Raw genomic sequence first — 13,790 nt, 5'->3', positions numbered from 1 at the left:
TTTTGTGCAAACCATGTGATAGCTTGTAAAAACAAAAACTCTTTTTTAAGTTTTTACAGCATTAGCAGTGAACTTCTTGCAACAGTTTGTTTAACTTTGCTGTTAAATTATCGTTTTCAGGCACATGAATGATCCCGTGCCATTGAAATCTTACAGTAGTGAGGGAGCGCTTCAATACCTTTGAGGTGGGTTCTGTATGTAAGCTGAACTGCTGCACTGACTTTCATCACATTTTCAACCCTGTACACATGCCACACACTGACAGATGTAGTTGTGTAACTTTTACTTTCTATTTTCATTTGTTAACTTCTAGTTTGCACATGGTAGCTTTGTCGTATCTCACAATCATCATGCACACATGTTTGTTGGGAAGAGGGACATGGATATGCGTGCGTATACAGTCCGACCATGTTTACAATCCTTTATGTGGTGTCCCTCTGTGTTTCTGTCTAATATTAATGGGACCTGTTTGTATGTACAGCGCTTTGAGCCTGGCTAGTGTTGAGGAATGGGACTTCATAAATTTGATTCATCATCATCTGTTATTTTTTGAACATGCTGCTTGCAGAATAGCTATGCTTGACACATTGTCCAAATGGCTTTCATCTGGAGTTGCAATACTGTATTTATAAATGTCACATTAATTTTACATCAGCAATGCAATTATTAGCTTTGTTATGCCATGCTAAGTAAACAGATAGAATACTGAGTTTTAAAATGTATTTTCTAATTTCCTTTTAGTTTGATTAATAGGTGTATCATGCTGCGACCCTACTGCTGACCAACACTAGACATTGTTGTAAGTTTGATGAAACAGTATTTATTAAACATGAACAAAATGGTGCCACCGGCCAGCTCAAAACGCAAAAGAGGGAACTGACTACCTAAAACCCCGGATGTGCCTGCACGAGATAACTCTTATTATAACAATAGGAACAGTTGGGGCTGGTGCTATTTTAGTGATTTATGAATGAAGTTGTAAGTTTCAAATAACAAATATTTACATTACGGCCAAGAAATAAATCCTATGGATTCTGTTTGGACTGCTTGTGATTGGGTTTTCAATATCAGTGATCATATTTTCCATTTCTTGACTTCCTAACAGGTTTGGAATTTATAGTATGTTGCTTGGCTATCTCCAGCGGTTGGAAAAATTAATGACAGAAATAAATAACAAGAAGTGTCATGTCAGATGACTAACTGGGGATCATTTCTTTGACCTTTAAACGCTTAAATGCAAGCATCATAGATTTATCTCTGAGGGTTCCTTTTACTGCTCTCACCACCAGAACTGTAAAACAGCACATATAGAATATGAAGTTTTATTTATATTCTGCACTTTTCTGCTGTTGTCACCATTCAGTGGTCTTTCCACTTAAAACACTACTAATTCAGCCTAGTTTGTTCTCTGCGTATGTTTGTATATAGGTATGTGAACGTTTTTTGTGTGGATTAAACTCTTAAATAAGGGTGTCTAAGAGTACTGAAAAATATTTTCTTGAGATGATTACATATTCATTAGTTCTTAAAGAAATACATCTATTTTGGTTGCCTGTCTCTCAGATGGACAACAGGCTAAGGGAACTTGATAAAGAGTTGGAAGCAAAGTAAGTGAGATAACAAAGAACGATTTCCTATAATCAATGTAGGCTGTATTATTTTTGTTTTTCCCCAAAACTGCCGAAAGTGCCTCCTATATGATAATTTTATCTGCAATTCCAAGAAACCTAAGCAGAGATATAACTTTAAATAACAGGAAAAGTATAATCTGTACCACAACACAGCAAAATTAATTAACTAGTGCCTTTTGTTTTATAATCAACATTTAGAAGATAAATATCTTATTGATTGACAGCTTTTATTCTTTACTTACACCTGTATGATCAGATTATTCTTTAAGTCAGTAAATCATATTTTGTGGGTAGGATATTTTAAAAAGATTTTAATAAGTATGGACATATCAGTAGAAAATTTGTAGCTTTTCTTTCATGAAATCGAGGAGGGGTGAGTAGGAAAAAAAGTAATCATGTAGCTATAAAGAAAATATGACCACAGTTTTCTGATTCATGGTAACATCTCCGAAGAGTCATAAGAGTTTCAAATTCTGTAAGAAGTAACAAAAGAGGGAGAAAAAACAAGTGTTATGGAATTTTGTCTTGATCGTGATTTACTTCTTGTTTTGCTGCTCAAGCTCTATATCATTTACATTTGCTAGCCCTATCATAATGCCCACTTCAGTCGAGTCTGGGCAGGATGTAAAACAGGAATATAGAGAACTGGTAACACCCTCTTAATTTTCAATTTTTATCTGTGTTGTGGGTAGATAAATCCCTAGTTCATTTTTGGAAACTTTTTATGTAACCCTGCTTTTTATCTTTCACTGTAACAAATCTTTAAAGTGTAAATTATTATTATCCAAAACCTTTTTTAATTTGTTGTTTCTACTTTACAACTTTACCGAATTAGAAATAGTGTGCCACAATTTATGAATATGCAGGAAAGGCAATTTTGTTCACATTAGCCTTATTCGGGAAAGTATTACTCAACTTGCTTGCTTAATTAAAAACCGTGATATGTTTTGCATAGTTCTGAAATTCCTGCAGAAGAAAAGTAACTCTTCCCTCCTCCACATGTGTTTCATCATTTAGCCATGCTTTTCCCTATCCGTTATGCTGCTGGCTTTATAAGCATTGCACCCAATTAAATCTTTTTGTTATTGATGTTTTTGACATTATTGTTCAAGACTAGAGCAGATGCAGTTAGCAGGGCCAAAAGTTTCAAGCGCAATCTTATTTTTATAAAAATGTATGAACCTGGCATCAGAAGTGCTTCGGAAATGCCTCATACAGTCAGTCCCTCAGAGACAGAAGAAATATTTCTTAATTAACTGATTAATTTGTCACTGTTCTTTTCAAGAGTTCATGGTATACAACTTATTCCATAACACTCTGCACTGCAGGATTACTCTGAAATAAACTTTGGTGCCTGTATGTGAAGTAAATAAATTGCATTAGGGTTCAGAATATGTTGCTGAGGGTTGCATTGGAGTTTAGAATGTGTTGTAATACATGTATAGTAAAATATTCATAGCTGTTGATAGAATATCTTAGCACCTGTATATTGAGAACTTTCTTTAGAAAAATAGAACCTGACTTTTTTTAAAAGTATGTTCATCAGCTAGCAATATGCATTGGTATTCATGTGGAGTCAACAACTGTTGGCCCCATAAAACCTGCATAAGTCACAGTTGAGAAGCCAGCAAACAAATGCCGATTTTCACATTACATTAATTTCTTAATGCTTTGGAATCTATACAAACTAAATAAAATCAATGTCACTGACCCTGCATTGTCAAACATAACCAACCTTTACCAGCTGTTCTAGCCTTTGAGATGGAGGCTCAACATGAATACCACACCCTATTTAGTATCCCAACATTTTCCCAAGGCTTCTCATACTTTATTGTAGAACTGTAGTAACATTTCTTCAGGTTTTAGTATAGGAATGTTAGGGATGATTGTGCCATTTCAGTTGTATTTTGGTATTAGTTGGCATTTCATGTGTTATATCAGCCCTCCTGTGAAGTCTTTTCCCCACGTACCTGCTCTTCTCATTTCCTTTTTTAAAAACATTTTGCTTTCACTTTTGCTTATTGGTGTTGTGGTCACCTAAGGAAAATTCGCTTCCAAAATGAGAGATTGCGTCAGAGCATATTAGATGACCCCACCTGGTTAAGTCCACGAAGAGGAACCCTCAACAGTCACTACACAACATTGGTAATGTTTTTTTGTAAAATATCGTAATGCATTACCCCATGATATGACGACAGGAAACTCCTTTTTGAGAGAACTCTTGTTAATTCCTTTCAGTGACTAGAAAGTTCAGTACTCACTCCTTTTATCATCTTATATTTTATAACTGTTTTCCGCGTCTAGATGATGGTCCTTCATTCTGTTGTTTGTGCCTAGACCTCACTGTTGTTCTTGAACTAAACCTAAGCTGTTACAAAATCTATGCCTTGTTGTCACAATGTTATATCCTCTGTGCATCCATTGAATTATTCAACTACTTTACTTACCCTGATCCATATTTTCACTTAGCTGTCTTATAGTCCCAGCAGTGAAAGTGAGACTTGAAGCTTTAGAGAATTTATTTTATTGTGCATAACACTATCTTTTTACAAATAATTTTGCTATATTACCTGAAATAAGTTCAGAGGTGAAAAACATGCAGCAGGCTGAGAAACTTTAAGAATTGTTCAGTGCAATTGTATTAAAGAAAACATTAATAAATAATTCAGCAGAAGTTTTGTAACTGAAATCGATGGTGTTAAACATCTCTTTTATTTTATTTGGTGGGTTTTTTTTTTTTGTTTTGTTTGCCCTGTAGTATTGATTACCTTTAGTGCTTTAAAACTTTGTAGTATCACTTTTTAATGGCCTGTGGCTTCTTGCACTCATTGCCTACAAAGTTTTCTCAGCATGTGTTTCACATTATAATTTAGATTCGTTAGTATCTCTCTCAAAAATAATTTTCTTTTTTGTAATATGTAAAAATCTTGAAACATCAAACATACCTGTTGAGAAAAAGTTGTTCTTTCATCATTTGTTTAATAAAAGAAATCTGTCTTTTTGTGCCATAGCATAGATATTTTAATTGTTGGCTTCATAGGTTTAATATTCTTGTAATGCTTTTAACACTGAAGTTAGCCCAGGGTCTGTGCAAATTACTCAAAAGTAAGCTTGTGATTGGCCCTGTCTTAAGGTATGATCGAGTCACTGAGAAAACTGATATGCTTTTATTTCATCTTGTCAAGCTTTCACGGCTCCAGGATTTTAGCCAGTCTCTTAAGGTAAAAGGGTATGCTGCATGTGATTTTAAATGTGGCTATTAAGTGTCCAATGTTTTAGTGTGCTAGAAGACAAAGTGTAATATCAGTCATTTGTACATTGTTATGAAGAATTTTTTTTTTTGCCACTCCCATGCCAGTCTCCCTACCTGTCAGTCATTATCAGCACAAAACAGCCCTTTTTCTGTATCTTTTTTCTACTGTCCTGTGCTGCACTGATAGCAAATTTAGGTGGTAAAAAAGTAATTTTGCATTAATGTGTTCAAAGAAGGAGACTTTATGTGTGTGGCCTGTGCATTCTATCATCAATGTCTGATTTATTCACTTGAGAAATGGTTTGGGTATGGTATATTTACTTTGGTCATCTTCATTCAAAATACATTGATCTCCTAAGAATATTATTATACATTGTTTTTAAAATTACATTTTGAGGTTTGTTTTATTAACAGAAAAGCTAACAAAGGTTTTTTTGTAACATTTAAAACTTGCTTTATTGCATGTTTTTGTGATTGTACATTTAGAAAATCTTTTATATCTTTGCATTTCATCTCATAAATAATAAAACTGGCTAACAAATTGTTGTCTAGATAAAAGATTTATTTTGATTAGTACAGCTCTATGGTATGTGCTTGTCCCACTGTATATTTTGAAGCACCTGAGCTAATGAGAGAGAAATATTACAGAAAGTAGAAGCCAGTCCGTAGTGTTGTGTAAAATAGCTAATAATTGCTATTACATTTTATTGTCTATGTTACAATAATAATTACACTGAAATTTATACTTATTTTGTCAAGGCCAAAGGGCCTAAGTCTAAGGGAGAGCTGGGGTGGGGGATATGTTAATTGGGCATAGCCATAAAGTTTGATGACCTCAATGTCACAGCTATGATGTACTTTGGGCATGATAGGTTGGTGATTTTTGTAGGCTTGGTGTTGTGAAAATTGCAGCGGGGCTATTAAGAGTTTTAAATAACATTTCAACATTATGTTAAGATTTCAACATTAAAGAATAAGAACATCATTTTGAAATTTTGTTTGGTTTTAGTGTTTTGGCACTTTCAAATTTCTTTGGTTGACTTTTCTACCAGTCAACATTTAAATTAGACTAGCAGGTATTAAGGGGAGACATCGCCTAACCTACTCATATTTTTCTTAAGTGTAAATAAGTTTACACATATTTCATTGATAGCGTAGGATTGCATTAACATATAAATGCATAGTGTCTCTCAAGCTGATAGAGTTTCAAAAATAAAGCAGTTAGTAACAGTTGCATGTTAGTGGCTGATGGAGCTGGCTTTTGGCTTTGCATTCTTTTAGCATAAATCAGGCCTCACAGTTTTCAATTTTGAGGCAATATCTGAAAAACAGAATTCTTTCAGGAAGTAATTTGTTTCTTTGTCAAAATAATCAGTGGAATTCAGCTGAATTACTGCTGTTGCAAGTTTTTCATCTTGGTCCTGTTATTAATTCTTTAAATATTGCAGTTTTTAGTATTATAGCTGGTACAGTTTGCAATTGGTATTCTATCTAGCAACACATGTATTAATGCAGTACATCGGAGTGTAAAAAAATGAATTTATGGTTATCTAGAGTAAACATTTCATGGCTGGAAATTCCATTCTTTACATTCAACATTGCTTTGATCCATGCTCTTCTGTCATTGCTGCACTACCTTCAGGATGACCTTGATGCACGTCGACCTTTGCCTTCTATTCATGACCCAATGCCTCCTCCAAAGGTCACCTCCACTGCTACTAACTTTGTCAGATCCTCTGTAAGTGCTAATATTCCATTTTTCTGAAACACAGTTAGAATGTATTGCACACAAATGGCTGCTGCACAAAGTATTTGATGCTGGGTTGTTTTGTGAGAATACGTAAAGGAATCCTAGTCGAGATCTTGGTGACAGATCTGCATGCAGCTTTTGATAATCTTGTAAGGGGAAGATATCTGAACTATTATTTTTACTAGTTTTTCCATTTTTATTTATGCTTTTGTGACCATTGTGGAGCTTCCTTTTTTTTAGTTTTGGGAGCTTTTGGATTTTAGATTTTTGTTATGGTTAACTAGAATTAATTATAAATATGTGGATGGAAACATTCCAGCATGTTTAAGTTTCCATTGTTGTTGCCTTAGCTGAATAGGCTGCATATTTAGTGTGTTTCTGTGTTTCTGTCCGATTTCAGTGTTGGGGAAGTATGTCATTTTTGTGCTAATGCCTGTTGTTGAAGGATATGATACAAAGGGCTAAAGCTGAATGCTGTTCATAGTTGTTCAGCATCAAGAGAGACTCCTGTTTCTCTACCTGTGACTTTAACTGTCAAACTTGAGTTACCATCTGTGTACTTTTTTAGCTCATTCAAATACAGACATATCAGCGCAAGTGAGCTGTAGGTATGAAGACATTCACATTCACGGGTGTGAACTGTTAATGTTTTCCTATTTAAATCTGATGAGAAGACAGTCTGCAGACAACTTGGGAAATTGATCCATTGGTGTCCTTGGTGGAGAAATGTGACATGCCACATCTGTTTGCTGACATAAAGGGTTTTCCATCTTAACAGCTGATGGTGCTATCTAAATTCCAAATTTAAAATACATGTACAGGTAGCTTGGCAGAAAGTATGTTAAGAATAGGGCTTAGAATAGGCATGAATATTACATGCTCACCTCAGATTGTGTGTGTGTGGATCTGTGTGCATGTGTTATGGGTATGTACCTGCTTGTGTGGGTGTGTACTTTTTTTTTGTTTGTTTGTTTTAAAGATGAGGAAAGAACCACAACAGCAGACTGGAGAATATTATGCTACCCTACCTGTTGGTAAGGAAAAGTTTTAAAATGAACCTTCTTATTGTTTCACAATCCCTTTCCTTGCCCATTGCATCCAGTCAGTTATCCCCAAAATGTTTAACAAATTTCTGCTTTAGAAAGTTTGTTTGTGTGGATGTTATTTTGTGTTGAACCTCAATATTTAACTTTAAAAAATTCCCTTTATTTCATAAGCCAGATGAAATGATGATGTAAATTGACAGAACAAGTGAAGATGATGTGGGTACAAAGGTTGGGTGTGGTGGTGTTTTTTTGTTTTGTTTGGGTTTTGTTTTTTTTTTGGGAAGGGGAGGGGAATTGCTTGAAAAAGACTCTGACATCAGCATCGGTAGCTTATTCCCCATCAGGGCTTCTTGTTAAGGTTTTTTTTCTAAAATCAAGGACTCTCATCAAAGGAAGACCTTTTAGGACATCAGAGTTCATTTAAGTAGTGGGAGAAAACTAAACATCTTCATTCAATCTTAAGATTCAATAGATATTCTCATTCACACAGAAATTCAAAAGTACAAAGTTGTTTAACTATTGGCTCCCCTAATTTATTTTTTTTTTTTTTTGTCGTTCGCCTCTTTCACACTTGGAGACCAGCTCTTGATATGAAATCGGTGGTCTTCTGCAGAGACTCCACCGGCCCGTACAGCTTGTTGTGCAGGGTCTCCGACTGTGGCCACGTCTCTTTCCTCAGGGTACGGAGATTCCTACAGTCCTGTAGGATGTGTTCTACAGTCTGGTCTGCCTCTCCACAAGAGCATCTCGGGGACGGCACTAGGTGCAAACTTCTGTGTAGGTGGTGAAGCAGCCTGTTGTGCCCAGTCCTGAGGCGGAAGATAGCGACCTGGTCCGGTCTGGACAGCTGATGGTAACTGTCCAGTGGTTGCTGTGGCCTGTACAGAGACTTAATGATGGTTTTCATCTCTGACATGTTGACTGCATTGTCTTCTTGCTCGTCCTCTGCACCCAACTTAGCCATCCTGTCAGCTTCCTCATTCCCATCTATCCCGCAGTGTGATGGGATCCACTGCAGAGCCGTTCTGAGGCACTTGATGTTTAGCAGCGCGGCTTCCAGGTCTTGCAGTTTGTTATTGTTGACTGCCTGCAGCACCGACAGAGCATCGGTCAGGAAGACGACTGGCTGTCATGGTCTGCTCTGCTGCTGATGATGTTTGCTGCGTGGACAGGGGCTTCTACTTCTGCTCTATAGTTTGTACAGTGAGGCCAGTTGGTATTGCTGCTGCCTGCCACTGTCCATTTGGGAACTGGATGTACACGCCGGCCCCTCCCCTCTGGATAGCGTCTGTGGCTGACCCGTCTGTGTAGGCCCTTATCCATGATTCCTGGGGGTACCTTTCTTCTAGCATGGCTAGCGTCAGGGCTCTCTTGCTCACGTCGCTATGCTCATCCTTTGTTGTGAGGTGAGGAACTGTGGTGCAGATGGTAATGTTCCCTGTTCTGTCTTTCCAAGGAGGAGGATCGAGGTAGAGAGTCGGTACCTGGACCTGTGCAGGAAGCTTTGTTTGGTATTTTCTGTGTAGTGCCTGCGTCTCTCGCACAAAGCTGGATCTTTTCAGCTTCCGAGGACAGCTGTTTCTGTCTGGCACTCATCAGGTGTCTTCACTGTGCCTGTACTTGTGGCCTGCACGAGTGCTTTGCATTCCCTTCTCTTGTTTAATGGGGGTATGCCTGTTATCTGCTCCATCTTGTCTATTGGCGTAGATCTCATGGCGCCTGTTATTACTCTCAGTGCTTGGTTCTGCACCTTGTCCAAAGTCTGAAGGTGTGACTTGGCTGCTGTCATCCAGGTGCTTGATCCGTACTCAAGGTGTGGTCTTACAGTACCTTGGTACACGGTCTTCAGGATCTTTTCGTTGGCGCCCCAGTGTGTTCCTGCCAGCTTTCTCATGATGTTCAGCTTTCTTTCTGGCTTTTGCTTCTGCGTTTAGGATGTGTTGCTTCCATGTCAATCTTTTTGTCAAAAGTGACTCCCAGGTACGTCTGCTGGTCTTCAAGTGTCAGTGGAGTGTCTCCCAACTTTAGTCTGCCAGCTTGCGCTTTGGTGGAGAGAGAGAAAAGAGTGGCTGTTGTCTTGTCACGGTTGATGGTAACGCACCAGTTATCTGCCCAGGCTGCCACTTTGTCTAGTGCAAGCTGCATCCTGTAGGTTGCTGTTGTTGCATACTCTTCTGAGCACCATATGACCAGGTCATCTGCATACAGTGCTGCTTGGACTCCCCTTGGAAGCTCTGGTACCAGGTCGTTGATGAAGAGTATGAACAAGGTCGGCGAGAGTACTCCCCTTGTGGTACTCCGTGTCGTAGCAGCACCTTACGGCCACAGTGTCCGTCTACAAGCACCCTGGCTCTTCGGTTGTGCAAGTAGGACTTAATCCACCGGTACATGTTGCCGCTGATGTTGCTTCGCTGGAGCTTGACCAGGAGTCCATCCTTCCAGACCTTGTCGAAAGCCTTCTGCATATCAATGAAGACCGCTAGGGTGACCTTCTGGGCTTGGAAAGCATCCTCTATGACCTGCGCTAGGTGCGTTGTCTGATCTTCGGTGCTTCTGTATCTTCTGAAGCCTGCTTGTTCTGGGATGATGATGCTTTCAGATTCCAGGTACCACTGCAGGCGCTGATTGATGATGCGCTCTATGGTTTTACAGACGCAGCTTATCAGGCTGATGGGCGGTAGCTCAAGATTCGTGACTTGTTCTTCCCTTTTTTCAAGAACAGGGATCATCCTGGCTTCCTTCCAGCACTGAGGTACCTGGCCTTCTCTCCAGCTAAGGTTGAAAATGTCCAGTAGTTTAGTGAGGGCTGTGCTGCCAAGGTGTGTAGCATCTCATTCGTTATGTTGTCTGGACCTGGAGATTTTTTTCTTCTTCAGCTGTTTGATGGCATTCTTCAGTTCTTGGATGGTGATATCTTGCTGCATTGACTCATGGACATCCCCATTTGTTTTCCTTTCTTTCTCTTCTTTTCTGAATTCTTTTTGCAGATGCGGTGGGATGGTGATGCTGCTCTCCTTTGCATATGCTTGCGCAAATGCATTTGCTGCTGCCTTATCTGTCAGTGTCTGTCCATCTTCTTCAAGGGTGATCTTCTGTCCCTTGCTACCCTCATCATTTAGTGCCTTGGTCAGCCTCCACAGCTTGGTGGTGTCTCTCTCCATATTCAGCCCTGCTGTCTTTTCTCTCCAGCTTCTTCTCTTGCACTCTACTTTTGTTCTTAGCAGTTTGGCATTTGTTTCTTGCAGCTTGATGTTGTTTTCTTGACTGGGGTTGGTTTCTGCTTCTTCTCTGGCTTTTGTCAGGTCATCGTGAGCTCTCTGAAGTTCTGCTGTCCAGTACGGAGTGTAGTCCTTTCGCACCCTCGTGGGATAGTTTCTTTGGCTGCCTTGATGATACTGGCATTGAAATCTTTGACGACGTTGTTGATGTTTAGTCCTTCCACCTTGATGTCTTTCGTGAGCTCATTTGTTCGTATTCTGAACAGCCCCCACTGTGCCTTCTTATGATTCCATCTGGCGTGCTGCGGGGGTTCAGGTGTCGTACTTCTGTGATGGTAAGGAGTACTGGGCGATGGTCACTTCCTCCCAGCTGGTCTAAGACTGTTCTGCTCAAATTCTTGTGGATGTCGTCTGTGCAGAGAGCCAGGGTCTGGTTTTGTTGTTGTGTGCCAGCGGCGCGAGTAGAAGGTTGGTGGATCTGTGGGGTCGTTGACAAGATTAGATGGTTCTCGTCTTGCCAAGTTTCGATATCTTCTCCTCGCTTGTCAAGTATGTTGTATCCCCAACTCTGGACTGGCTGTTAAAGTCTCCGGCGATGAGGAAGCCGCTGTCTGGAACCTGGATAGTGGCAAGGGACAGCATCTTGTCACTGGGGCAGTAGTAGTTGATGACATGGAGGACGCTGTTTGTGATGGTGACCTTGACTTCTATGTATTCTGCCTCGTCCATGTATCTTTCGTTTCGCTTGCATTCATGTTGTTTCTGACTAAGGTCAACACTCCACCTTTCTTTCTCCCTGACGATCACTCCTAAATGTCTGGTACCCTCTGATCTTGAAGGGCTTTTCTTTTGTAAATGGGTTTCCTGTATACAGCAGATGTTAATGCTGTTCTGGTACAGGAACTGTTCCAGTTCTATCTTCTTGTTGGCAACCCCTTCTGCGTTCCAATGTATGATGTTGATGGGGTTGTCCTTGGTTTTGGTGGTACTCTGGCCAGTCGCTTTCCTTCCTCGTCCCCTGGCTCCACGAGACGAGTTGAAGGGACCTCCAGTAGCTGAGGGTGGGCTCCTTTGAGGCACGGAGCCCGGCACTGCACCTGCCTGGCGGATCTTCACAGGGCGAGCACCATTTCTATCAATACTGTCTTCAAGTGGCATAGGCAGTTTTGCGTGGTGGTGTGGTTATTTCAGGGTGCGCCTTGCGGCCCACCACCTCCGACTTCAGCACTCATGGACCACTCTTTGTCTGGTCTCTACCCTTCGACCTGTCCGACTTGGGTGACCCTGCTAGGAGCTGATGCTCCTGTCGGCATAGCTCTTAGGGTCATCGAGACACGCAAGCCCCCCGACCGCGGCAAGGTGGTGATCCAACAGGGGGCCCTAATTTATTTGATCCTTTTGTTTTTTTTTTTAAGTTGCTTCCAGTAGAATTTAAGTTGATTTAAGGTCTATTGGAGTGCAAACATTTATCTAAGAACTGAATAAAACAAGATACTATTTCCCAACGTCTGGGCAAATTTTATTTTCTCAAAATACGTGTCTACAAACATCATGCACTAAAAGGGCAAAACTGGGATGCTCCATTTGTACACAGATATGCCTGATTAACATGCAGTCCCTGTTTTTTCGCTGGATGACATGTACAACTTTTACATTTGTGGTATTGTCTTCTGTGCATGGTGATATTTCTAGGTGTGTCATCCAGATCTGAGAAGTAGCATTCTGTACTAAGCTTTATCCAGTCACTAGAGAAATATTTGCATCCCACTAGACATTTAAAATACACACACACACAAAGTCATGCATGCATGCAAAGCTTCCTGCAGAGCCTTGAGGACCTCATGCATTGACACATTTTTCCAGATCAATGGGTTGACTGAAGTATTCGAATTTATATCTGTAACAGTGGTGGGAACTATCCTTCACCCCAAAACTTTTTATCCTAATGCTGCTTGAAAAAAAAAATAGAAAAAAAGAGCATTGGACTGAATTACATTACTTTCATATCAATTGTAGCAAAGTAGCAAATGATACGAACATATGAACACAAAGAATTCATGGTCTAAGTAGCAATATGTCCAAAAAAAGTGTTGATTGATAAAAAAAAATTCTTACAGGGGCACCAGGTCCCACAACTCAGCAGGTGACTGGTATGTTGTTTTGCACTTCCTGATACTGTCAGCACACTGTTTTATATTTCTATGGTGCTTCTGCTTATGTAATGCTCATAGTCTGTGGTTTTAACATTTTCTAATGTACTTTAACCACAGGTCTATCTGCGTCTTTTTCAATTAAGAAAAAAAATCCACGTAACTGCATGGATGTGCAGAAGGTTTCTTTAGCAAATGTGTGGACTGATGATAATCATGATGAACTAGCTGCTTTTACATTAATACATTAATATTGTATGCATCAGTAGTATTTCCTAATTATCTTCATTTAATTAAAATATTTTATGGGTACTTATCACCATGCACCTCTGCAGAGTTCACATAGATAAAACCACTGATAAAGCCGTCATAACTTTTCTCTTTGGTTCTGTAGTTTTCATGTTAATAACAAACATTTTGATCTCTTTGTGCCCTATACATGCATAAAAAATCTACATGCTGGTACTTAACTTTTATCACTGATGCATTGCCTTTTTTTTAACTGTGTGATAAAAGTTCACAATCATCATTAAATAATTAAAAATTACATTTGTATCTTGTCATAGAAATGTGGCTTGTTTTGTATCGTTATGAGCACATACAACATACATTAAAAAAATAACCAAAAAGTAGCTTTTAAATGAGCACAGAAGAGAAGGAACTAGTAGGAGTAACAAAAAGGGAAAGTAGAGAAAGGTAACAGTTAAGTATAAGAGAAAGATGGAGGACAGACAGAGAGACA

At 39.3% G+C, this 13,790-nt stretch overlaps 1 protein-coding gene across 1 annotated transcript in view; it reads left to right on the top strand.

The window, feature by feature from the left end:
• The window catches only part of LOC112573410 (centrosome and spindle pole associated protein 1-like), a 31,671-nt gene that overhangs the window by 132 nt on the left and 17,749 nt on the right, over positions 1-13,790 (top strand). The window contains exons 2-8 of the mRNA XM_025253755.1: positions 121-185; positions 1,564-1,607; positions 3,674-3,776; positions 4,817-4,852; positions 6,527-6,622; positions 7,614-7,668; positions 13,016-13,048. Of these exons, the coding sequence (XP_025109540.1) occupies positions 1,564-1,607; positions 3,674-3,776; positions 4,817-4,852; positions 6,527-6,622; positions 7,614-7,668; positions 13,016-13,048 (367 nt within the window). The 5' untranslated portion in view covers positions 121-185. The remainder of the gene's footprint in view (positions 1-120; positions 186-1,563; positions 1,608-3,673; positions 3,777-4,816; positions 4,853-6,526; positions 6,623-7,613; positions 7,669-13,015; positions 13,049-13,790) is intronic.

The sequence above is a fragment of the Pomacea canaliculata genome, linkage group LG10 (assembly GCF_003073045.1).
Source record: "Pomacea canaliculata isolate SZHN2017 linkage group LG10, ASM307304v1, whole genome shotgun sequence".
Lineage (NCBI taxonomy): Eukaryota > Metazoa > Mollusca > Gastropoda > Architaenioglossa > Ampullariidae > Pomacea > Pomacea canaliculata.
This window is presented reverse-complemented; position numbering and strand designations above follow the sequence as displayed.